This window comes from Semicossyphus pulcher, unplaced genomic scaffold (assembly GCF_022749685.1).
Source record: "Semicossyphus pulcher isolate SPU_LCO1_2020_fin unplaced genomic scaffold, fSemPul1.0.p SCAF_6, whole genome shotgun sequence".
NCBI lineage: Eukaryota > Metazoa > Chordata > Actinopteri > Labriformes > Labridae > Semicossyphus > Semicossyphus pulcher.
In genome coordinates this window covers 27847360-27873187 of record NW_027211737.1, presented here as the reverse complement: position 1 = coordinate 27873187, position 25828 = coordinate 27847360, and the positions used below count along the sequence as shown (strand labels likewise).

The 25828-nt window shown below is 41.5% G+C and overlaps 2 protein-coding genes across 4 annotated transcripts in view; one reads left to right on the top strand and one right to left on the bottom strand.

Moving 5' to 3' along the window:
* Positions 1-1335: 1335 nt before the first annotated feature.
* Positions 1336-12119, top strand: tbx1 (T-box transcription factor 1). Of its 2 annotated transcripts, none has more exons than XM_069683446.1 (8): positions 1336-1924; positions 3114-3504; positions 5872-5973; positions 6473-6644; positions 7512-7667; positions 8861-8928; positions 9518-9618; positions 10413-12119. In XM_069683446.1, exons 1-8 carry the CDS (start codon positions 1741-1743, stop codon positions 10793-10795), a joined length of 1557 nt encoding a protein of 518 aa, XP_069539547.1. In that variant the 5' UTR covers positions 1336-1740; the 3' UTR covers positions 10796-12119. The 2 variants fall into 2 exon arrangements, with proteins under 2 accessions (XP_069539547.1, XP_069539548.1); XM_069683447.1 differs by having other exon boundaries at positions 3165-3504; positions 10413-12118.
* Positions 12120-17969: 5850 nt separating this feature from the next.
* The window catches only part of gnb1l (guanine nucleotide binding protein (G protein), beta polypeptide 1-like), a 29176-nt gene continuing 21317 nt past the window's right edge, over positions 17970-25828 (bottom strand). For both annotated transcript variants that reach the window (XM_069683588.1, XM_069683589.1), the window contains exon 7: positions 17970-19209. In XM_069683588.1, coding sequence (XP_069539689.1) covers positions 18931-19209 — 279 coding nt within the window. In that variant the 3' untranslated portion in view covers positions 17970-18930. The remainder of the gene's footprint in view (positions 19210-25828) is intronic.

Genomic DNA, 25828 nt, shown 5'->3' with positions numbered 1-25828 from the left:
CGAGCGAATTCCAACACAGTCTCTTCCCATTTTGTTCTGCTCCTGTATTTTGTCTGTTATCACCTGAGTATTTACAAAGGAGGCTTCCGACTTGGCAATGATGAAGTGAGACGGTATCGATGGCATCATATCTGATCAAACCGGCCAGCGCTTACAGAGAGGAAAACATCGTCTGCCTTATGGTTTACACTGAGTATGACTGAAAAGTGATTTCTGTTAGAGAATAATCGACGCACAGAGGCCATATTGAACTTTCCCCTTCTTCTTTATGAATAAACATCTATCTATCTATCTATCTATCTATCTATCTATCTATCTATCTATCTATCTATCTATCCATCTATCTATCCATCTATCTACGCATCTAAATATTTGCCCTATACAACACACTGCAGTAGTTTATTTATGCTTCCTGCCTCCCGTTGAGAAACATCCAAAACAAACAGGGCTAATCCTCTAACTGCTTTATCTCATTAGAACCCCGCTGCTGCCTTCACGCTTAATTCAATGCCCGCAGTGTAAATTAGAATATCCGCTCGCTATCACTGCGGATCCAACAAAACACGTCTTTAGTTGCTGCACATTAAAGCTGAACCTCGATAAGCTGAGAATCAACGAGGCGATAGTGGAGGCGCGAGGCGGAGAGGTCAAGTCCAGCTCGGGCCTGAAGCGCCGCGTGTATTTGTTCTCTCTGTTTACTGGCTGCACGGACTACTGCACAGGTCAGATAGAATCGCTGAAATTACGCAAAACTTCTGCTTGGGGAAAATTGTTCTCAGATGAATAAACCTGGGTGGGTGGGTGGATGGATGGGTGGTGTCAATGAAAAACAACAACTCTTAGTGTTGATAGTGTCACCTGAAAGTCCAGTAAATCATTTCTTACACAAAGTGAACTATCTGCCACTTCTCGTTCCTGTTTCAATCATATTTTCTTTTATGGTTGAATAAAAGTAATGTTCTTATTTCTGTGCGTTTCTTGACTCGGAATCCAGCCAAACCATTTGAAACTGTGTGAAATTGTGTAAAAAAGACTTAATTTTTCCTTTATGTGTTTCCAACTTTGTTTAAAAATAACTTATTTTCACGTTGAAGTCTCGCGTAAAAGACGTTTTGCGCTGCAGCCCCTGATGCTGCAGGAGCAGCTCTATCCGGGCTCAAACAACCTAAATATGCAAACGCATACATAAACCCATAATTTACTGGAAAAGTGGCGCACTTTGACGCCGGACATTGCAATGACGTTGGAGTTGAATTCAAATGACTGACACGGTCTTATTGAAATCAAACATCCAGTGCAGAGCGCAGACACTTTTTCCTGGTGGTGCAGGGGAGGCGTGGATCTTGCTCACTTTTGACATTCTCGTTGCAGTAGTAGCTTCTCCTCAAGGCAGGAATCAGATGACACCACCCCGCCACCGACCGGAGGAGAAACAAGGGAAGCGCTCTCTCTCTTCTCTGCGGATGAACTATGTTTTGACACCAGGACGTGTTTAGAAGTTCATCACATGAATCTGAGCACCGGGGAAGTTTTCGACTCTTCACAATAGCATTGGGAATACTTTAAGAACAGTGAACACCAGACTCTCGCACCCACGGAGCTCCGGGGGCGGAATGTGAAAACCCCATTTTGGCGCATGTTCTTCTCCATTGTGAGCAGCCTTCTCCTGCTTTCTGTGCGGTTGGAAAGCGAAGGAGGAGGGGGAGGAGGGACGGCTTTTCCCGACTCGATCCCTTGCCTATGGACGACGGCGGTCCCCTCTCTCCAAAGGCTAATGCTTTCAGTATTGCCTCTCTGATTTCGGCTGCAGAACAAGCAGGAAACGCAGCGTTTGACAAACAGAGCACCGGCCTGGACAAGCCAGACCTCCACAACCACAGTTCCTTTAAAATGCACTACAGCACTGTCACCCGGGAAATGGAAGGTAAATCTGTTTGTTGATGCCCACAGAGCTGCTGTAGCATGTTAACATCTCACCCAAAACTCCGTAACACCCTCGCGTCTGCTCGATAAATCTACATTTACAAAACGCACGATTGAAATCAAAGCAAACGCACCTATGGGTGCCTTGTTTGTAATGCATGTATGGAATTATTGTAAAATAATCCCCGCACAGTTGGCCCACTAACATAATATATATTCAGTCCTGACAATCACCATCAGGCAGGAGAAGTCTGCAAACAAAGCAGCCAGATTGGGGGAAAAAAGTTTCCCATTCCAAATGCCCAAAGCGTTGCACAAAAAGTCAACTTTAATTCGTGAGAGGGTCACATAGATTGAAAATGAAGCCAGGAGGAGGAGGGTTTACACGCGCACCCTGTGCGTAATGGTAAAAACAGACCATAATGCGCATATCCAGCTCAGAGGGAGGTGTATATCCATTCCACGGATCTATTTGTCCAATAACGAGAAAGCAACAGTCACCTGCTGCCTGTTTGTTTGTTCATGCAAATGAATGTGTGTTTACCTTGTAAACCGTTTACACTCCGATCGGACGACCAGATCCTCAGTTGTTTGCTAACGGGGGTGATGTGGGCGATACCCTTATCCAAAAGTTAAATGGGTGCCGGAAAGACCATTAAAAGGGGCGCACTTCTCTGTCAATCAGTCTCGTCCCAAGGCGAGGAAAAGGCACATTACCTGCAGTTCCTTATCTAAATAGAAATAAGAACCGGTTTTATCGCAAAGGGGAGGCCCTCTGCGTCAGATAAGAGACGAGACTGGGTTGCAGTGTAACACACTGCAGCAGCGCACAACAGAGGCCGCTCAGAGCGCAATCGATCCAAAGCAAAAACGCATACACACGCACTCGAAGCTCGTTTCTGCGAATACAACAGAGATTCTCCGCGAGCACCGCCGCTTTTGGAAACATTTCGCCACAGCTCGGACGTTATCTGCTTTACATTCGGTAAACTAGTATGTTGGCGGCGGATGCGACCTCAAGGATTAATACGCAGCCGAGACGGAAACTTTTAAACCGAAAGGCTTGCTCTCGTGTGTGACATCTTCTTCTGGAGATCGCTGAAGCCTGCTTCTGTTTTTACCATCTGTGTTATAACCGACTCTCAGTGCAAGGCATATTTAGTAAATCCAGTTTTTTGGGATGATTTCAGCCATATCCAGTCCGTGGCTGACGCAGCTGTCCCATTTTTGCGATGTTGCAGCCTTCACGACGAGCAGCCTGAGCAGCCTCAACACGCCGGGGGGCTACCACCTCTCTCCGTCCCCCGGGGACCCCTACAGCCAACATGAGTCCCACTTCGAGCCATGCCCGGCGGCCCAACACAACTACAACTACCCGGGGTCTAACCCGGGCCAGGCCCCGCCGAGCGACAACGGGACTCCCAACTGCTCCTCGTCGTCCTCCAACTCCACACCGAACAGCAAAACTATCGTGAAGAAGAACCCCAAGGTGGCCAACATTAACGTCCAGCTGGAGATGAAAGCTTTATGGGACGAGTTTAATCAGCTGGGCACGGAGATGATCGTTACGAAGGCTGGCAGGTAAGCACAGATTCTGCACAGGTCATAGGCTTAAAGTTACCCTGTTCCACATGCACATTCGGGCAGACATGACTAATAATACAGAGCGGACTAAACTTTATTGAAACACATAAAATGAGTGATAAAATAAGAGCTTTGGCACCAAAATACTGAAAGTTTGTTGTGCAGAAAATGTGAGTATTTTCTGTGCATTTATGCTGAGGAGGCGATTTAGATTAACATGATTTACATTTCGATTTAGTTTGTCTTAAACTGTTTAAAATATTTAGCTTTGAAATATGCACAAGATCAAATAAGGACAAAGAAGTTTCATTTTTAAAATTTATATTTTTCTTTTCTTGATAACTGATGATTTTTGACTATTGAAATTTAAACTTACGGTTGTTTTTATCATCGTTTTAAATCACATTTTTACAGGTCCAGACTGGTGAAACTGTCTGGTATTATTAAAGAGCAGGTAGCAGAAATAATAATTCTCGTTCTTGCACATTAAAACCTAAAATGTTTTATTAAAAACAGAAGCATAAAATTGATTAACACCTTATATTTGTGAGGGACTATTTTGGTTTTTTATTTATTTATTTATTTAACTTGTATTTAAAGCTGCAGGTGAGCAGTTCAGGCCTTCCTCTCAGTAGATGTTTTAAATTATAGGTGAAACGCGTGGAGGCCAATATGTGGATGTGTGTGTGAGAGTGTGTAAGTCTTTAAACACCATGTTTGTCTGATCCGGCTGCGTTTTATAGATCCAATAAGAACAACTGTGGCCCTCGTCTTGGCTTTCTTCAGCGTGCGTCTCACTTTTACGCACCGCTGTTACGCGGAACATTACGCGGAACATTACGGCCTCTAATCTATGGGAGTCTTTACATGTGTGGACGAGGATCGGCTCCTGCACGAGCCGATTACAGTGCTGCAGTTTTTTGTTGTTATTCGGGCCTCGACACGTGTTTACTTTTTTCTTATTTCCTCATTATAGGAGTGTCTGTTTGCCTCCCTCCCTTTCCTATTCAGTGTCATAAAAATCCTGTGTGGTTGCATAAGCTGCATGAGTACACTTAAATATGGTTTTGATTAAGTTTTTAATTAAATAAAGGGAAAAGGCTAATTTAAAGAGACGTATTGGTCGATCTTAAGTTTTAAATTTCCAATTTTTTGATTAAATAAAGGGGTGTTTTTTTATTGCAATAATACGTTATGCTGCTCGTGTCTCCTAACTTGTAACTTCAGGCAGGACTAAATTCTTACCAGCGTTGACCTCTGACCCTCGTGGGGAGCCAATAAAATGCCTTACTTATATTCAGTACCCTTATAATTTCAAACAGTAAAATATGGCACAAATACGTCTCCAAATGCCGCCCTGGGTTTTTCAGTGCTGCAGTAATACAAAGAGGCATGAGATAATTGATTTAATCCTGAAAGTGAGGGTTGAGTTTCCCCGCTCTGCTGTCTGACAGGAGAAAGGAGATCTGCAGCACAGCACTTTAAAAGCTCCTTCAGCCTCACCTAGCCACAACACTGACGTTAATTGAGCGTTGATTTTAGGTTCCCTTTCACTAACTCTGCGGATTACTCAACTTTCAGCTGATGTTCTGGGGGGATATGGATCTACCCCGAAAAGTAACCAGAGTGGAGTGGAGGGGGAAAATAAATGTTTGTGCTCGGGCGCTGACAGAACCGCTGCGCATATAATACTAAAACTTCAGGAACAGGAATTATTGATGAGAAATAGAAGTCACAAATATATCCGCATGCAGACAAACAGTTATATTTTTTTTAAATACATTTTTTATATATATATATTTAATACTTTCCCCCCTCGATCCCGATGATAAAAAGATATTAATACAAACTGAACTCTTAAGATTGGTACCACTCCTCCCTCATCCCAAAAAACGCAAATTTACGCGTGTGTATTTCCACAACATGTAGGCTATGCGTGTGTCTGTGTGTGTGTGGGCCTCCGTGTGTCTGGAATTCGTCAAAAGAGCAGAAGAGAAGTAAACGCCAGAAATGACAAAAGCGGAGCTAAAAGACAACAAACCCAAAGCTCTATTCAGATCAGGGAGAGTTTTATCTGGTTACGCACGGACAGAATCGCGTCATTTCTAACAGCATGAGGCTTCTGCCTCCTTATTGCCTCCAGCCCCGGCAGAGTAAAGCTCTGTGGGCCTGGAGCTGCACGTCCTAATGAGAAAACGCTCCTGTCTTTCTGAACAATACTTCGGCTAAATCATTTGTTGGCTCCTCTGACTCATTACAAAGCAATTACACAAAAGTTGAACACCACCGTCCAAACGCACCCTGCAAGCAGCAAAAGCAGGCCCAAATATAACAGCCGCCTTTTGTTATTTTTGTCTTTTCCAGGAGAATGTTTCCGACTTTTCAAGTGAAAATATTTGGGATGGATCCCATGTCCGACTACATGCTCCTGATGGACTTCCTGCCTGTAGACGACAAACGTTACAGGTAACTTTTTGGACGTCTTATGACAACTGAAACGCAATACACATATAACGTAAACACACATCTGTGATATGTCACTGCAGGACCGTAAACATTGAACTAGTCAGGAGCTTTTACTGAGCTGCACAAGCCACACTCTGCACCGTTAAATTCCACAAGCAAAATAAAAAATAAGTACAAATACATAATAATGGGTAAATATATTCATATTTTCATATGCACATGCCCTTCGTGTTTTACGCAGCACATTAATGTACATTTTTAGAGAAGTTTATATATTAATATCTTATATATATGGCATATATGTACACCTTCAATATATGAGTGACTAAATATTGACATTAGAGATAATGCAGTGCATGCCTTTCCCTTATCATGACGACTGATATTGTTATAAACTATGCGTCTTCATGCATGTGTTGGCACGTATGGGATTCTACTGAAGTGTAAAATGTCTGACAGTCGGGACCTTGTGTCTAACTAACTTTTCTCGGTCTTGCAGGTATGCTTTCCACAGCTCCTCGTGGCTGGTTGCTGGTAAGGCGGACCCCGCCACACCGGGCAGGGTGCACTACCACCCGGACTCTCCGGCCAAAGGCGCACAGTGGATGAAGCAGATCGTCTCTTTCGATAAACTCAAACTCACCAACAACCTGCTGGATGATAACGGCCATGTAAGTACCCGACTGAAATGAATTAATGCAAAAAAGAAGAAGAAAGCACCGGCTACACAATCACTGCGCAATCATTTAGTAAGAATAACCGAATAACTATTTCATTTGCTGCATTAGTTGCATTATTTTACACCATAGTCACATTATGAGATTTTAACGACACTTCAAAAATATAATAAACCGGTGATTTTAACTATTAACTCATGTTTAAAACACATCAAATCCCTGCAGAAAGATTATAAGCGTTACGCAGAGGTTGCACATCTTTATTCTTCCCCAGAGTGGTTGATAAAAAGTGATTTAACATAATGAATCTCGATATTTTGAAGAACGCTCTGATTTTGCCAAAAGCGTACTTTCGATCCACAAAAATGGCGCTGCACAGCAGGGTTTACTCTCAGGCTTTGCCCCAAAAGTGACGCCAGGGATGTGAAATATTTCTCCACTGGAAATTATTTCAGCCCATCCCGCTTTGTTTTCCATTCTGCCTGCTTCTTCCTTGTGTAACTGCACTAGTTGTGAAATCAGAACGAAAACGAGTTTTGGGGGTATTTGAGCAAATGTTTGAAATGATGAGACATGCTCAGGAGGACTGCTGGATCGAAATATATCCATAGATCTGAAGATAGTATTAAAAAAACGGATTATTTCTCCATGGTTAGACTTAAAATGAGATTTATGCTTATAAAGATATACATATTCTGAGGTGGCTTCTATTGATTTAGTTCCACAGCCTTAAATGGCTCTGCACACTGAGCAGGAACGTCAGGTTATTTAAAATCTGCCCATTAACGTATCTTGTCCTCCAGTGCAGTGTTACTTTTTAATGCTGTATAAATACTGACGAGTTCCTCTGTTTTTTTACAGATCATCCTGAACTCCATGCACCGCTACCAGCCCAGGTTCCATGTGGTTTATGTGGACCCCCGCAAGGACAGCGAGAAATACGCCGAGGAGAATTACAAAACATTTGTTTTTGAGGAAACCCGCTTCACAGCGGTCACAGCGTACCAGAACCACCGGGTAAGAAGCCTTTTTACAGTGTGTAAAGCTTACATTGTGCGTGGTATGCAGACACCAACATCAGGCTTATGGGGATGTGACCTGATTTTAAAGGCCTTTAAATGTAGCCTACACTGTTTGTTTTACCATCATAGGCACTGCAAGAAAGGCATATTACCACAGGATGAGTCCATAGCAAAGTCATTTTACACACTATAAATCAATAATTGACGATTTAAAAACATTTGTTTTGTTATTGCTGCTTTTACAGGAGCGAATGTATCAGATGCGTTCAATTGCCTCTTCTATTGCGCGCTTTTTGCGCGTAAATATTGCCCCTCCTCTGTGCGCACAGCTGTGATTCCCTTTTCTACCTCGTCCCTGCTCTGTTTCCCATCAGCCTTAGCGTCTGTTTAGATTTACAAATCAGTGCATTCCTCCGTTATTCGTAACGAGTGAAACATTAGGGGTCAATTCTCTATCTGCAATTTACAACTAAGAGTGAAGTGAGTCGGTGCGTAATTGTGATTGTAATATTCACTTGACCGGACAAGAGAATAATGACTCTGTTCCGTTTGAAGTGAAATGTTCCAGATTTTCCAACGGGGAAATGTACGCTGTTAAATATTCAATGCTGGCCAGTTAATTGCTTTTATGTGTAAAATAATGGAGAAAACGTTATAATAATGAGCCCTGAATTTAAATCACAATAAAAGGATGATAATTAAGGTTAAAAAAAAAGATATGGAAGTTATGAGTGTGAAAACATTTAATTGGGACTGCTCTGTGTTTGTATGGGAATCTATAAATGATGGTCCACACGCAGTGTGCAGCTCTCAATACTACAAAAGGGAGTCAGAAATAAACCTAAGAGCATGAGCTCTGCAACAACAGGCACTTACATGAGATCTCTTGTATCTAAATAACATTGACTGGACATGCTGCTGCAGCCCTGAACAACAGGCCAATAATGGTTAAATATTTTATCAAAGACTGCTTTGTGCTGAAATGTGATTTTTTTTTCTGAGGCAGAGCAGATGTTCCATCTAAAACCTTCAGCCAATTTTAGCAGCTAATCACTGCTTTCCTTTCTAATATAATTGTAATGCAAGTGCTAACAGAAATGGAAATATAGCTAACAGAAATAGATGTAATTGTTTATCACTACATCATGCAGCACTGAGGTTTATTGTGTGTTGTGCTCTTGATTTCAGATCACGCAGCTGAAGATTGCCAGCAATCCCTTTGCAAAGGGCTTCAGGGACTGTGACCCAGAGGACTGGTGAGCGCTCACACTCAAACAACACAGTCTTATTGGCAGGTTTCCACATGGTGTAAAAATGTAAAGCAGGAAATAGTTTTGCTGTTTGTTTATCTCACACAGGTGCCAGGTGGGTGGAGTTTGCAACATAAAAGACAACAATGTGTGGCACGGCGTTTAGAAATCGCTGGATATTGTTTGAAAGTCAATCGACTGTGCTTTTCTGTCACTGACAAATTACCAAACACACTCGTGTGTGTGTCACAATGTTGTAAAAGCCACCCATCTGGTATACTCAGGCAGCGTACAGCAATGTAAAGACTAATTCCAAATGCAGTTTATCCAGCTCTGAATGATTTTTCTTAGAAGTACTATGTGAAGCGATTATGCTGACATAACGAGAACTCTGGATTGTTTTAGAGAGTCATGTATTAGTTTGTTTCACATTTATCCACTGTAAATTGTAGTTCTATCAACGCGTAAATGCTCATTACATGCATCAGTGTATACTCTTAAATGTGCATTCAACATTTTTTATATATAATAAAGAAATTGTGCCCTTGACATTCATTAAATGAGTGTGTAACCGAATCCTGTCTCCCTGTTCCAGGCCCAGGAATCACAGGCCAGGCTCTCTGCCAATAATGAGTGCCTTTGCAAGAACAAGAAACCCAATGTCATCTCCTCCGCAGCAGAACGGCTCAGAGAAAGGTCTGCACGCCGCTCTTTGTTTCATGTCAAAGCTCATGCCTGCTATCCAAGAACAAAACGTAGTCACGTTAACTCATTCAGTATTTATAGATAAGAAATATTTTTAGTTCAGTTGATGGAATATTTATACTAATTATGTAACTATAGCTAAACGTTAGTGCTGCACACAGTATCAGCCCTGTCCTGGCTTTTAATTACACATCAAATAACAGCTAGTCAATGTTATCCACTGCCTGACATGGTACAGGTAAAACCAGTATTTATTTTATTTTAAATGTCAGTTCAATAATAATATTTTGTAAAATGTAATATTTATCTCTCTTTTAAAAGCTTCTAAAGGAATTGTGTTAATAAGGTCTCTATAGGAAATCTGCCAATTAGAATTGATTGTGCAACATTCTGAGTGAAATGCATCATTTTTAATATATTGATTGATATCTAAAAATTACAGATAATGTATGTTTATATTTTCCTCTGGGTTTCAATGCTGACTCTTTAGTGATCCATAAACTGCTTCAACCATGGGAATTATATTATAAATACTGCACAATTTGATGGAACAACAATTGTGTATTGAGAATTTATTTATTATTTATTTACAGTGCACATTGTAAATTGTAACTGTCTTCAATAATGGTTTCATCAGGAGCATTCAAACACACAACCTGTTATAGTAACTCACTGCATCTAGGACTGCAGAGCTGAACATACTCACTATTTACTAAATTACACACAAACCTGCTGGTACAGCCTGTTAGCACGCTCTGACTGTTCTCCTGTCTCTTCCTGCACAGAGGACAGCAGGCGGGAGTACGAGCGAGACCCCAGCGGCACGCCCATACACGCCGACCCCGCTCACCAACTCATGTCCCGGGTCCTCAGCCCTGCCTTGCCCGTCCCAGGAGGCCTTCACGCCGTCCCGCTCACCAGTGGCCGACCCAGCCCTCCCCACGACCTTCGCTCGGACCCCCATGCTCTAACCCCGGACACCCTGCACCACCACCCTTACAAGTACCCCACCACCTATGAACACTACCTGGGAGCCAAGACCCGGCCGTCACCCTATCCTATACCAAGTATCAGAGGACACACATACCATCACCACATGAACCCCGCCACAGCTAACATGTACTCAGCCACCAGTGGCCCCTCTAACTATGACTATGGGCCCCGATAATGACGGCTGTCCACCAAGGCTAACGGCGTACAGCACTCTGGGAGTGGAAACAGGCAGGAAAGGCAACACAGCCCGTCTAATGATGGCTTACGCAACCTGCAGGGTGCGTTCAGTGGGCTGAGACTCCTTTCTGCTGGATAAACCCTGCCGTATTTATTTAAAGGAAATCTTAGCGTTAAGCACGGCCACCTGCTCTGAATCCATGAAGGGGTCGGTTTGACCTTTGAACCCACATGGCAATAGCTCCACACCAGGGCTTCCCTTACCTGAGCGGGGCAGACATTGAGCCAGCAAACAGAGGAGACAGGAGAAACCTCTCCTGAACACGGACTCTACCTTTGATCACAGACTGGAATTGAATTCTTTTCTTTTTTTTGTGTTGGATGCACTTTTTGATTTGCCTTGTTTTTATTGCTTTCAAAAAAGCCATATGTTATATAGTCCATCAACCTTCTAGGTAGACGAGATGTTTGCATGTTGAGCTCATCAGAGAGGGTGTCGAAACACATCGAAATGTTTTTGTTTGAGGAAAAAAAAATACTAGATTTGATTTTGAAACGTTCTGAACATCATGAGCCGCTCTGAGAAGCTTGTACCATGGCACTGATATGCAGCAATTCAAAGTAAATAAATGAAGCAGAATGACTGTTCTGTATCTGTAAAAAAAAAAACATTAAATTCCTTGTAATTCATAAGTAATGGTCTATGAGCAGATCTTCCATTCAAAGCCGTGAGTGCTGCTGCACTGCTGAAGGGGGAGGGTTAAAAAAAAGCTTACCTCACTGATAGCATTGTTCACGTCTCTCCGGCCGGATTTGCCCTGTTGAGTTGGTTTGAGGTGTCCGCTGCTCCTGCAGTCGCTGGCGGTCAGGACTCTGAGGCTGTCTAAACATTAGACTGCACTGTAGTTCAAATGTTGAAATCTGCACCTGGTTCTATGAAGAAAGCATACACACACATGTTAATGCTCTCATCCACCATACTTCCTACTTTAACACACTTTCCTGTCAGTTTTTAAAATACTGTAGGTGTGGTCACATTACAGACTGTAGTTTTCTGTTATTCTCCAATGATTGATGAATAAAATATGGAGCCAGGGGTCATTCAAAAATGTATTATTGCAGCAAAATCTTTTAAAAACATGTTTTAAAAAGTTGCTTAAAACTATAGCCTAATTTTAACAATTGTATATGACAGTTAAGAGACATTTATCAGAACATAACAACAAATCAATTAAATAAAATGAAAACAAAAATAATCTTAACTGTAAAATAAAATTGTGTTTTGATGAAACGTATTTCCCAGAAAATAAGAACCCACATTATGTAATACAAACTGGAAAAAGACAGCAATTACATTTCCTCTCTCCCCAAAAGGATATCATTGCTCATATTTAATGGGACAGTTGGGTGATATTTTAAGCATGTCACGCGCTCCTCTCCGTGCAGCCATTTCCATCTCCTATTTGAAGTCCTGTGAGGAATGCTTTGTTGTCAAGGTTAATCTCGTTGGAAAAAAAAACCTCTGCTTTGGGATTTGTGCCTGTCGCCGCACAAAGGGAAACGTACCCTAATGATTCATTTCAATAATGTATTTTTTCTCCTTGAACCCCGCTGCCATTGAGCGGAGAGCAGGGGAAAAGGATGCCCCGAGGGCGCGTGACCCCTGACTGTTTAATGGGTTGTAAAGGTGTCAAAGGTTAAATAATGTTTCCACTCATTTAAACGTCCGACTAATTGGGTGTATCATTTTGTTCAGTTTGTTTGTGCTGTAACTAAACCAATGAAGCTATTTTACTTTACAATAGAACTTTATTTTGAAGCCAGCATGGACAATGACGTCTTAAAAATACGTTTTAAGCTAGGCTGAAACCTCTATGTTAGCTAGCTAATCATTGTATTTATTTAAGGTTAGGAGGGATTATTTTCAATGTGTGTGTCAGTTTTCAATTTGAATAGCCTTTTCTATATCTGAATTTCTTGTTTGATATAGACTATTTTATATAGCCTATATTTTATGGTTATTAAAGTTGTTTTTTTAACGTGGACTCATAAATAAGCACAAAAAAAAATTAGCCTATTATCTTTTTATAACCTGGTCGCCCACAAAAATAGCCCACACAACCTGTTTTCGTGTTACTGTGTTGTCTCGTCCGGAAGCCGCCTGTTGTGGACCGACGCCGGCCTGCAGGGGATGAGGAGCCGTGCAGCAGCACGAGACAACACCGATTCTGTCCCCGCACTGCCGTGGCACGTGGGGGGTTGGCCAAGAGTAGCACGCGGGGGAAGAAGGGTCAAAAGGCGATATTCGGACTAATTATAGGTTTCACAACACAGAAGAAACATCTTTGAGACTGCCCATGCACGTCTTCTGTGTAATCTGTAAAATGAAGGATAATTTGAACTAAATGACCGCAGTAAGTAGCTAAATTACCGCCATTGTAAATAACACAAAAAAAAAGTTGTTTCTCCATATTTACTAATATTACCTACAAGCTATCATTGTCACAGACAATCTTGGCTTAAAAGTTAGCAAGGTTAAAATGCTCTCTTACATCCTGAGAATTCACCATAGGCCAACAGAAAAGCAAGAGAACTTTTATTACAGCCTTCCAAGTAAAGCAGGGGTGAAGTATTCAGATTATTTACTTTAAATAGCAACGCTGCAATATAAAATCCTTAATCAAAGTAAAAAATGCAATAAAAATGCAACTTAAGTTAAAGTATTATTAGCAAAATGCAGTCTATTGGCTATGTATGAACGGTGAGAGTGTTTATAGATCAAAAAATGTCTTGATTTAAGCTTATCTGTTGTAGTTTTTCAGCCTTATTTTAAAACCTATAGAGCTAAGCTAGTTTATATCAATGCATGTTTTATAAACGCATTTTCCTTATAAAGCCTGTTAAGTAAAACTACATTACTTCATGTGCCTTTAAATTATAATGGAATTAATTTTCAAATAGCATTAAATGCCCAAGTACAGTAGATTTGTAATGACAGTGCACTAAAAAAAATGTACTGTACAACTAAGTAACACTGGAGATTCTGTCTCTTTTATTAGATGTTATAAATTTAATAAAGCTCAGTCATACTGAATTAAGATTTTAAAGAGATGTAGTTTAATAGACAAATATAACAAATATTTGAAATCCTTGCAAACTTAATAAGAAATACTTTTTTAAAGTGGTAAATCAGGGAAATTGCGCCTACTGGAGGAACTACAATGCACTGCATCTCAATACCCACTAGTGAAGTCAACATGCTGCCTGTTTTGGTAAGTATCTTTCACATTACATTTGTACAAATGCACCTAAATAGGTACCGACATGCTTTCAACAGGCCTAAGCCATTTTCAAGCATCATAATTCAACGTATCTTTCATTTCACACAGAGGAGAAGAGCAAAATGCGTCGGCACGGATACGCTGCAAAACGGTTGATGTGCCCAGATGTCTCAGGCTTCAGGAGACGCCGTGCCAAGGACTTGCCATTGAAGTATGAAGAGATAGAGAATGGATGATAATGTAACCTGAGGCATCATTTGACACTCAACTGCATCTGGAACATCTGTTGTGACAGGCCGATCAGGGTCTCGATTCGTTCCCTTCACCTCTGTGTGCATTCTGCTGCAGAGACTTGGCCTCCTGCTATATCTGGGGATAGATATTAAAAAACAATCCAGGTAAACCAACCAGAGTCCTCCACCTACACAACCGAACACGTGTTTCACGTTTCTCTCCTTTGGCCTCTGAACTAATACAAGGGGTGCCACGGCCCGAGGTTGCTGACGGACATTTTATACAGAGCATCAAAACACATCATCATCGCCAGGCAAGGGAACTGATACATTTGTATTAATTCACATTGAAAAAATAAATAAAACCAGCTTCACCGCAAAGGTGAAACATTGCTTTTGGCAAGTATAGAAGCATGGGCGAAACCACCCATTCTTTGGGGGGGTCGTTTCGCCCCCCCCAATATACAGTCGAAAATATGTCCTCATATCTGCACCAACTGATCTGTCTCCCGTATTTCCTATTTATTTCCATTTGTTAAGGAAAACAAAAGTTTGTGACAACCCTCACAAGTGTACACTTGGTTGCGGCCAAATTAAGCCAGCACACACCGGTATGTTCTCCAAAGACGTGCTCCCGTCTGTGCAGGGTTGCCAGGTTTGCAGATTTCCCTTGAATAAGGCTACTTTTGAATTGTAGCTGCGGGTAAAATTTTTTTGTCTGCTGGTGGGTAGATCTATATTATATTGCATGCAAAATGACATGAATACTATCTATAAATAAAAATATAGCAGAGAAAAATATAGTGAAGCAACATAATAAGGTATGATAAGGAGGAGAGAGAGAACAGATTTATGTCTGAGTTTAACAAATCTGTGTATTTTATAATACAGATAGATAGTGATGCTGATGGACTTAACTGTGTATGTGGTTTAATCTGCAGGGGCATATTTTGAGTTCTGGTATTGGGTTGAGTCTTGGCAGGTTCTATTGGCCCTAGGGCTGGCTATGATTAGCAATTAAGCTACTGGCAATCTCGTCTGTGAGGGACAGTAACATGATTCTGACGGTTGGTCACTCACTCAGTCAATCGAAGTGTAATGGAGGAAACCTTACCTCAGAAACAAAGCTAGCAGGATGTAAGGTGTTCTTTCCAGACAGTAAGTAATCTCAGATTGTTTTATGTTGTCAGTACAAAAAAACGATTGGGCAGTGAGTAACGTTAACTATATACATTACAGGGCAGCGACTATCTCAGAGAAATCACGGACTATTCCTTTAATTGTGAATTCAAATGGTCTATGTAGTCGTCCAAACGATGTTCTAAATGTGCGTCTTTTTGAATATTGATATTATAGAAATGTGGGAACTGCACAAAAAATTCTGGGGGGATTTGGACCCATTGTCTACACCATGGTTGAGCCCTTTTATAGAAAGGATTGTCTTTAAATCTTTCTTTCTTACCACATATATATTTAAATAATCAGGCTCAGTGTGGCATCATAAAGCCAAAGGCTCCGGGAGCGACAGAATCAACTCAACCCAATAGATTATGTCCTATCCCAAAGCCAGGCTGACCTCTGACCTTCCAGGCCAAGGAGGACACACGTTAGGTGATAAGTGAAGCTCAGGCTCTATTGTGCAGACGGTCTCCCTGTCCATTTATTGACTTCCTAAATGATCCATTATGAAGTGATTTACGAGCTCCACGGCCACCCCACCAGGCACGCACTTCTAAAGGCCGGTGGGTTGCTTGTCTGCTCCATTCAGCGCACATCTGCACCAATGGACCCGGCATTTGATTTATCAGAGAACGGACGGAAGCTGGCCCACGCCACCTCTAGTGTTTGTTCAAAGCCAACAGCAGAGTTAGGAAGCTGTTATGAATGCAGCGTGTCACCAGTGGGGTCAGGGACAAAAGGTATAGATGGAGCTCTGCGGGGAACAAGGAAGACATGTCATTAAAAGCAGACAAAACAAGTTTTAAAAAATTACTTATTTCATGTAATTTTTCAATGATTTGAAAGGTTTTTTTGACAAATTTGGAGTACATAAATGTAAAACATAACTTTGAATACAAGCAAAAAAAAACAACCAAACATCACAGCAAGGAAGCTTGTCCAGCCAATGACCTTGTCTTTCCTCTGTTCCCTAATGATTCGTGGCAATCATGCTCGTCTGGCTCTTTGATTTCTCAGGCCTTTCCTGTACAGCATGATGAGCTCCTCAACTCGGGGTCATCCCAGGGGACAAAGCCTTGATGAAGCAGAACGTGGAGCGTTTGAAGCCCCGGCCCCCGGCCTCTCGGCACGCTGCTTCTGAAACACGCGAGCTCCCATGCTGCTCATTGACTCACACAGATATTATTAGAGACAGTGGACAGAAAAACAACACCTCTATATTTTCTCCGGGAATTTCACAAGACCCCTGTGATGACTAATGTCTGTTTTTAGAAAGACATCTGTAGACAAAAAAGACATCTCATGTTGCATGTGCATGTTGAGTAAATGTAGTTACGTTTAAGTTAAAAAAAAGTTAAATGTCAACATGCCAAAGATGCATTAAAATGCTTTTTTAGTTTATATTTATTCCAAATTTCCCAAATTGTATTAATTTACAAAGACGTGATACCTGTTTAAAAAAGAAAAAAGTCGTTTCTTAAAAAGATAATGCTGACCAGGGAGAGCATCTGCACCTCGACTAAACCCACACCTCTCTGTTCTCTACGTCCCCGCTGTGATTAACCTTGTTTGACAAATACAGCCCGGGTCAGGCTGAAAGGGGCTGTGTGTTAAGCTAAAACCTGCTAGAATAACAACACGAGATTACATAGCTGCTCAGGTGCATCGTATACCTCAAATTCAAACCCAGTGGAGCAAACCTCCTATCAGATAAGTCAACACAATCACATAGCTGCATAGAGCGTCACAAAAGGCCTCAGCAAACAGCAGGAGGAAAAGTCAACAAAGGTAATTAACTATAGGAATTATGTCTAAGATAATCTAACCGGCCTCACATGTTAGGTTACACTGTGTCTGGCTATCTGACTGACAGATGTATGCAGGTGTATATATGTAGGAAATAAGGCCTTAGACTGGACTTTCACTTTCACTTGGTGCTATGAACTCACATTCATAGCAGTAGTAGTAGTTTTCATTGTAACATTGGCGGAAACAACAACTTTTTAAATTTAAATTGTAATTTTTTCTAGCGAGATTTAAAATATGATTCATGTCATTATATTTCCTGGTAGTCTGGGACTAGTTTACTTGACAGAGAGTGAGGACAGAATTATTTCTCTGCTTCATCTGCGCTCTCCCTGCCGTATGAAGGAATTATGAATTCACAAACAAATTATTATTGTTTCATCATTGCTTGAAACTGAAAAGAAGAAATTACTTTAGTATATGAACTCCAATCTCTGTCTTTACCTCCACTTCAGTAACAGGTATTTGTAGCAGTAAATATGTTTCATCCTTTATTTTATCCATTGATCATAACATATAAACATATCTTTTGATATTGCACGCTCTGATGAAGAGCTGTTTTAATTTCAAATATCCCACTGTCACCAAAGATGCAAGGCAGCGATATTAATACTAGTAGTATAACTCTATCAGAGAGAGAGAGAGAGAAAGAGAGAGAGAATGCGCATGCATATGGACAGTGCGGACGCGGTGCAAAAAGTGGTCATTTGAGCATGAGACATGTTCCGCTGTATTATTTTCAGTTTAGTGAAGTGTATGAACTAAACTGTAGACTGGAGGCTACAGTTTGCAACAGTTATCATGTAATAACTTTTGGACAAAATGATTGGTGGGGACAATTCAGTCATTTCTGTACACTGATAGGGACATGTCCCTACCATCCCTACCCAATTCTACACCCTTGCATAGCACGCTTTTTATTGAGATCCTGCAGTTGATGTCATAGCCTAAAACAGCCACTATACTGATGGGAAGAAAAGCCTACTATTTATCCTTCTAGCATGTAAAAGCATTCATGCTAACTGCTAAGGTGGCTGAGCTTTAAATGACCTGACATGATGTGTAAAAGAAATGCATGAACCTAAGATTCAAACAGAGTCAATGAGGCATTTTCTGTTATTATGTAGAAATAACTTTAACATAAACATGTATGTTGGAGGTGGCATTTGGAACTCTTGAGGAAATAATAGTATGATGAGTGTAATTTTAGTTAATAAAATCATTTAAAGTTGATTTTAAACACCATCTTAGTCAAGTGAGATAACTTTAAACAGACACACTGTGCGGTATTGACTTGAAATTATACACATAGATAAATATGTGAGTAACTAGCTGCTTACTTTTCCTTTCCTTTTTTTATTATTAATACCCCAGTAGACATTATTTACAAGGTCAGTAGACCCAGATATCACTAAAGTTGAGCTCATGTTCCTGCTGATTGTACATTTTTGGGAGATATAAACAAATGAGCAGGTGCAGTATTAGTCCCTTATTTTACAACTGAATCTTTCTTGGTCTAAAATGCATAATATACATAGTCCATATTAAACCATTACTCTGGTCACACTAACAGAAAGATGAGAGTTCGGGAAGTATAATTTAAAAGTTCTTCTATCCTGCGGGAGCTCTGAGGCTCAGCCAGTGTCCGCTCCCTCGTTGTATATCGACCACAGGCTGATCCGCTGGTCCTTGGATCCAGCAGCCAGCAGTCTTTGTCTGGGGTCTTGGTGGTCAGAGAAAGCCACGCTTTGCACCATGTCAGTGTGGTACTGAAGCACTGCCAGCGGTCGCAGCTTCTTCCAACCAAACACCCGCACCCGATGGTCCCATCCCGCTGACGCCAGAAGCTTCCCATCCCCCCTGATACACAGCTGGGAAACCCCCGGGTTGACCAGCGTCACACTGTCTTGAAGCTGTAAAAACACAGGAAGAGGAATTTAGCCATTTATCAATCATGCTACCTGGACATCCAATAAAAGCACTTCCAGAAAGAAGACCTTGCAAAGGACAAGGACGCTAAGAAGTCGTTTTTTTGTTGTAATTGTCAGAGGAATGTACCTGTTTTCTTTTGCAAATAGGAAGACAAAAATAATCAAACTAATTAGGTCAGGTGGTCGATTAATCACTGCCGTCTAGGAAACTGAGTCCAAAACAAACACCTACAGTCAGACTATCAGCTGATCTGATGACTGAGGTCCAAGTGTGAAGCTGGATGTCTGTTGAACCTGGCTGGAGACTCCTGGGACTCAATAATCGGCCATAAAACATTATGGCACGCGGGCTGCTAGCACATCTCTCTGCGTCCCCCTATTTGGTTTGGAGTTAGGGAGGCCTGTTCTGAAAGCAGGACTGAGCTTGAGTTTCCTTTGTCACAGTTTGCAAAAAAGAGAGAGAGCATCTTGCTGAAATACGTGTTTGCAGAGGCCTTGTTGCTTTAAGCGCCTCTGATGAATTACGCTCAGACTGAAAGGTCTGGTCAGCAGGAGAAGAGACCCGATAAATACACTGTTGTAGCGTCTGCCTGCTAAAGATTAGCCACAGCTCCCTCTTCCCTGTGATCTACAGTGTCCCAAGGACTGTATCAATCTCTCCAAAGGGGCAATATTCTGACATATTATAATGAATGGCCGCTCAGATCACTATCTAAAGGGCCTGCTGTGTGAGGGCATTCCTGGGGAGAGAACGTGCTCTCTGCCGGACCGGCGGACGGGACACAAACATCTGGATATGGGGGCTGAAATTAAACTGGACGGCGTAAAATTGACTTCATAAGTTGTGTCCAGGGAGACTGATGGTTTTGGATAAGAGGAGAGGGTGGAGAATTTATCTGCATGCTCCTGTTCCGGGCAGGAACCATCCAAAAGCTGCATGTGGAAGATATAAGCCAGGTACTCGTAGCCCGAGTGGATGAAGTGGAATGCAAGGCAGAGAGGGAGCAGGGAGGAATGTCATTGATCAAAACAGAGAAAGGTCAGAACAAGCAGCGATGTGATTCTGTTTTATTGTTTGGTAATCACACCATCATCGCTGGTGAAACAGGGTGACGCTGGTTAGACCAAACAAGCTGATACACCGATACAAAAAGCCGTTGGGGGTGCGAGCTTGTTTGGAGCTTTGTTATTACCTCAAGAAGTTGGTATGCTCCTGCCTCTCTCCATCTGGTTTGCATTAGCAGCCTGATAATGATGGGTTTAAGTGTCTGTTTTTGTTTGTTTTGCTTCCCATAGTTTGTGTCAGGAAAAGGTATTTGTTTCATTTAAAGGTCAGTTGTAAGCAGTTAATGGCTAATGATGTAGTAATGGTCATTCAGGCTGTTTTTACTTTCTACAGTCTGAGAACGTTTTGTTTTTTTTAAACTAATGGCTTCATTCTCTCTGTGATCAGTAATTACTTCAGTTTATGTAGAAGTGGTACTTTACAGTAATAGTGCTTTAACCATTAGTGGATTGACTGATAAACTGACCAACAGAAAAGTCTTTGTCAACTTTTTTAAAATAATAATTTATTAAGCTATTTATCAAATAAAATTCCAAAATGTGCTGGTTTTGCTGCTTTTCTCTTTTATATCGTAGTAAATTGAACGTCTTTTGGACCAAAGGTCTAGAAAATTGTGATATGCACTTTTCACCATTTCCCAACATATTATGGACTATTTTGTTAGTGAAAAGCAGATATAACTAAAAGATTAGTCAAGAAGCATCTCTCTCTGTTTGGATTAACATCACACCATAACAAATACATTTTGTTTGATATTTATATTTTATACATGAAAACATTAGAGTTAGAACAATAAGAATAATTGGTTAGTTTACTAAAAGAAAATAATAAAGAACAATTCTGATAACAAATTAATCATTTTCATTTAAATAAATGTCTGTTCGCCGAATGAGGTAACACAGTGGCGATTGAGCCTATAGCCCACTGATGAAAGCCTTTGCATTTGCAGTATTACAGACTGGCTGTCTGTGGCAACTGTCAAGGAAAAAATCCCAAGCGGCGCCCAGTTAGTGACACGTTTTCCATCACCCAGCAGTGGTTTGTCTGCCAGAGAGGGTAGGCGGAGCTAAGCGGCTGCTTTTCCGGTCTCTGCGAGTGTTGCGAGTAAACAGTAATCTACTATGGCTGAACAAACAAAGAAAAGATGGATGACTACAGATACAACTTCAAAAATAAGTGAAAATCCAAAGAAAAAGAAACAAATGCAAGTTATGTTAAATGCAATGTTACAACTGGAGCCAACCATGGAGGTCACACATGCAACACTGTCTGGATATCTGGGAAGTGTGCTACTGCAATTACCATTTATCGCCATAGGTGCCGCCAACGAGAAGGAAACTGAGCTCTTCGAGATTACAATTTTAGGGAATATAAAGTAATTTTCAAGAGTGATAATTCCACATTTTTGCAAAAAGCAGTGCTATTAATTTCTGCTTTTCCTGTCTTTGTGCTAAGCTAAGCTAAGCTAAGCTATCTGGCTTCTTTGTATTTAGTGTTCAGACAAAAGAGAGGTAACAATTTTTTTGACAGAGTCCTTGCATGAAAGCGAAGGAGCAAACTTCTAAAATGTGAATACTTGTGTTTTCTTTGTCTTGTGATGGTAAAATGATTATATTTGGTGTTGTTGATTTTAAGGCTTTATTATCCATCAATCAGCAGATTAATGGATATTAAAAATAAGATTATTTGCAGTCCTTGGAAATATTATTTATCAATGTCATCTTTGTTTTAAAAAAGGACATTTTCTTAATTGTGCTGTCATTTTTATTTCCATGTTCTCCCGCAGCAGCATTGTTGTTCTTGCTGTAGATCGACACCGCTGCTGGATGAATATACGGAAAACGCTGCAGCTTCCAGCACGGCCATTAAGCAGGTCTCAATCTGTAATGAAATCCATTAGCTTTAACAGGGGAGTCTTGGCTTCTCTCAGCTGACACCCTATTTTTCTTCCTCTTGCTTCCTTACTATCTGATCATAGACAGATTTCCTCCTTGGGCTTCATCATTTCTTTGTCTGTACACTTCTTCCCCTCGTGTGTTACAGCCTGCACACACACACACACTCACAGCAGGCCGGCTGTCTTAAAGCCAGCGTTCTCAGCTGTCAGGAGGCTACCAGCTCTGCTCAGCAGCTGGACCCACTAAACTTTTTGTGGCCTACGACAGATCCAACACAAACTCACACTTCAGGATGCTCTTTTGTAGCATCTCATCGACAGAGGAGACCCTCAAAAGCAGCGTCCACTTGGCAGATCTCACTCAGGCCTCGCTCAACTCTACCCCTTGTCTTTTCCCCTCAGTCTTGGCACGGATCTTGGCGTTCACGCTCGTCTACTGAAACATCCCATCATCGCTCACTCACTCGAGCCTAGCGGCTGGGAGGCTTTTCGCAGGTATTTCTGACACACCCTGTCCCTGAATCACACTCGCCGCGCAGAGATTACAGCCTTTTGTCACCTCGCCTGTCAGAGCTCGGCTGCGGCTGACAGGAGATGGATGTGTCAAACAGGGGAGAAGACCCATTCAGAAAAGAGAGAAGAGGAGGAGGAGGAGGAGGAGGGTGTTCAATAAAGAGAGCTATAAGTTTTATGACAGCAGCTCGAACATACATGAGCCTGACCTGACCCTTAAGCCAGGACTGATCAGGTCTGGCTGATGGGTGCCAGAGTTCACAGAAGACACCATGCAGGTGAGAGACAGTGAGGATACCTTTACATTGTGGTGAAGACGAGGGGCAGGAGCTCCACCTGTAGTGAACTGTCATCAGTCTCAGAAATAGCTTGCTGTCAGCCATGCTTGATTTACACTGCTAATCTTCCTCTGTCTATACCTGCTTTCTCCTGTCCCAGTCTGCGACCTCTACCTCTTTCTTTGTCCTGGAGGAACCCGTCACCGAGCCTGTCAATACATTTGAGTGGCCGCCTAAATATATGTCCATCTGGCTTAACAGCTTGAAAACCCTAACACCCACGCCCTCATGGTCTCACCCTGACACATTCCTAAAAATGTACGCGAGAGGGAAAGGAGAGAAAAAAAGGCAGAAGATGATGCCTCATTACTATGAAAATGTATCAGGCCAGCCAGGTCAAACACAGATAAAGGCCTCTGGGAGCCATGTGTAAGACATTAACCTCCATTCCTGAGGCTATCTGTCTTTATCTGGCCTTGATAAGCTCACTTCACAGCCTTTCAGCTTCACTAAATCATAACTGCGCTGTGTTGTGTCACGTTCAGTTTCCCCTCCATTTCACAAAAAGCATCTATCTTCCTTGCCAGCCGGTTCCACTGCACTGGACTGTATCGCGGGGTAATTTGTGGGAAGTGGGATGCTGTGGCACTTATAGCCTCCTCAGCCTTTATTGCAGCCTCCCACTGTGAACTACTGTTCCCTTTACTGCAGATGTGTTTTTTGTTTGGTTAAGGGGCCTCTGAGGTTTTGATATTTTTATTACCTCTCGCGGGTCGTCCGTCAGGACCCGGGGCCCGAGTCTGCCACCCGGCAGGTCCTCCCGCCTCCTTTTGCTGCCACACAAAAATACTTTTGTGGGAAGAACTGAGGATAGCTGTCTGGACGTCACACTGAGCTGCACTTCAGGATAATTTAAAAGCCCCCGGTTGGATCTTTTCCCTCTCCTTGTGCTTTTTTCCTGTCGTCCTCATCCTGGATTACACGCTGAATCAATATTTTGTTGCTTGAGCAAAATAAACCAAATAACCACTCTCCTCCTGTTTTTGGTATATTGAAACAAATCCTTCGCAGTGTTTTCGTAGACGCATTTTTAGGGGCGAAAAAATAAGGCTTTGCAAATATTTCTAATTCAAGCATTCATTTGTAAAAAGCCTTGGAAAGAATAATACCCCTCCACTGTGCAGCAGTGTACTATATCAGCCTCACGTTCCTTTCTGCTCTGATTCATGGGGGCTGGCTGCAAAATGGGAGCATTCCCTTTAGCTCATGAAATCTAGAGAAAATAGAGCTTCAAATGAGGCGCTAAGTCTCTGAAGCATTGGCTGTTATGTAAAATGAATTATGCTGCAAAGCTGGTGTGATCTCTTAAAGTATGGACGAAGATGCTCTGGTATGTGTGAGTACTGAAGTATGTATTTATCTCAATAGAGAGAGAAGTGTTATATGAGCTCAATGAGGTATTACAGCACACATTCGCTTTTGTATTTATTACTTACATTAATAACTATAATGGCATTTTGTGATGTGTTTTTTTGCACATAACAAATACAGTATGTTATCCAGACTAAATGTGTTGCTATGGGTCAGTAAGTGTGTGGGTGGTTTTCAGTCTGGAGTGACAGCCCCAGTCCGGCCCTTGGCCCCTGGCCCTGCCAACGCTGTGTAACCAGCAGCTGATTTATGGCCCCTGGAGCCCTGCTGAGCCTCTTCCTCTTTGGCCCCTGATGTTTTCCAAGAGAGCCTGGAGAAAGGCAACACTCCTCTCCTCCAATCTCCACCATTAACTTTTTATTATATTGTATGGCTTTCAGCCGACTCTCTTGTGCAACAATTAGTTAGCAGTGTAGCAGCAGGGGGTTCAGGACAAGAGCCAGGGACTCTTCAGCAACATTACTATGGTTACCCAACCAGGGTCACTTGTACTGCAGAAGGTGCTTATGCAGTCATAAACGCTTACCTGGAAAAGATTGTAAAATAACTACGACTAATTTATCCACAGAATGTCGGCTGTAACACCTGAACACTAAATGCTGACAATGAAAGAAAAGTATTAAGCGAGGGAAGAAGCCATTAGGGAGGTAAATGTAATAGATAAAGGGTTTTAAAAGACATCATTAGGGAACGGATAAAAATATATTTCTAAAAGTAGAGAACAAGTTTGTTGAAATCGAGAGCGAACAGCAAAGTCAAAACGGTTTGAAAGTTACCTTAAACCTCTCTATATTTCAGTACGTATGACGCTTGCTTAAAGTAATAAACAAACTGTTATAAAGTATTGGGAAAATGGTGAAAATGCTAAAAGTAATGGATAACTATATATTGCATAAGTAATTAATAAAGTGATAGTTAAAAAGTATTGGATTAACAGTTGTAAAGTTATTTAAAGGTGTTGGGAACATTGCGAAAAAGCTAGAATGAATAAATATGTATTGCCTAAAGAGTTTTTTGCGGGTTATGAAACAGACTGAAATTAATTCTGATCACTTTATATGAACTACAAAAGCAAACCAGACCATCAGCGACAAGATCGCTTATTTCTATATAGTTATTTTTAATGCCTGAAACCGCCGGCGGGGGGGTAGGTGTCGGAGGAAGCGATTAACTGCACGCTGTCTTCGTTTACATTTTCCAGGACAAAAATTTAAAGTGATACATATGACTGTTAAAGAAAGCAGGATGTGATTTTGTTTTAAAAACCACCACTTTAGCCAGGACAAAATCAGCGAAGAGATAAGAGGTACAGCTTTGTCCACAGGGGGTGCCAAAATCAACCCAAACCGAAAGTTCCTCACAGGAGCTTTAATAAGCATTTGATAAAAAGTTTAAAATTGAGCTAAAAGTGTTAAA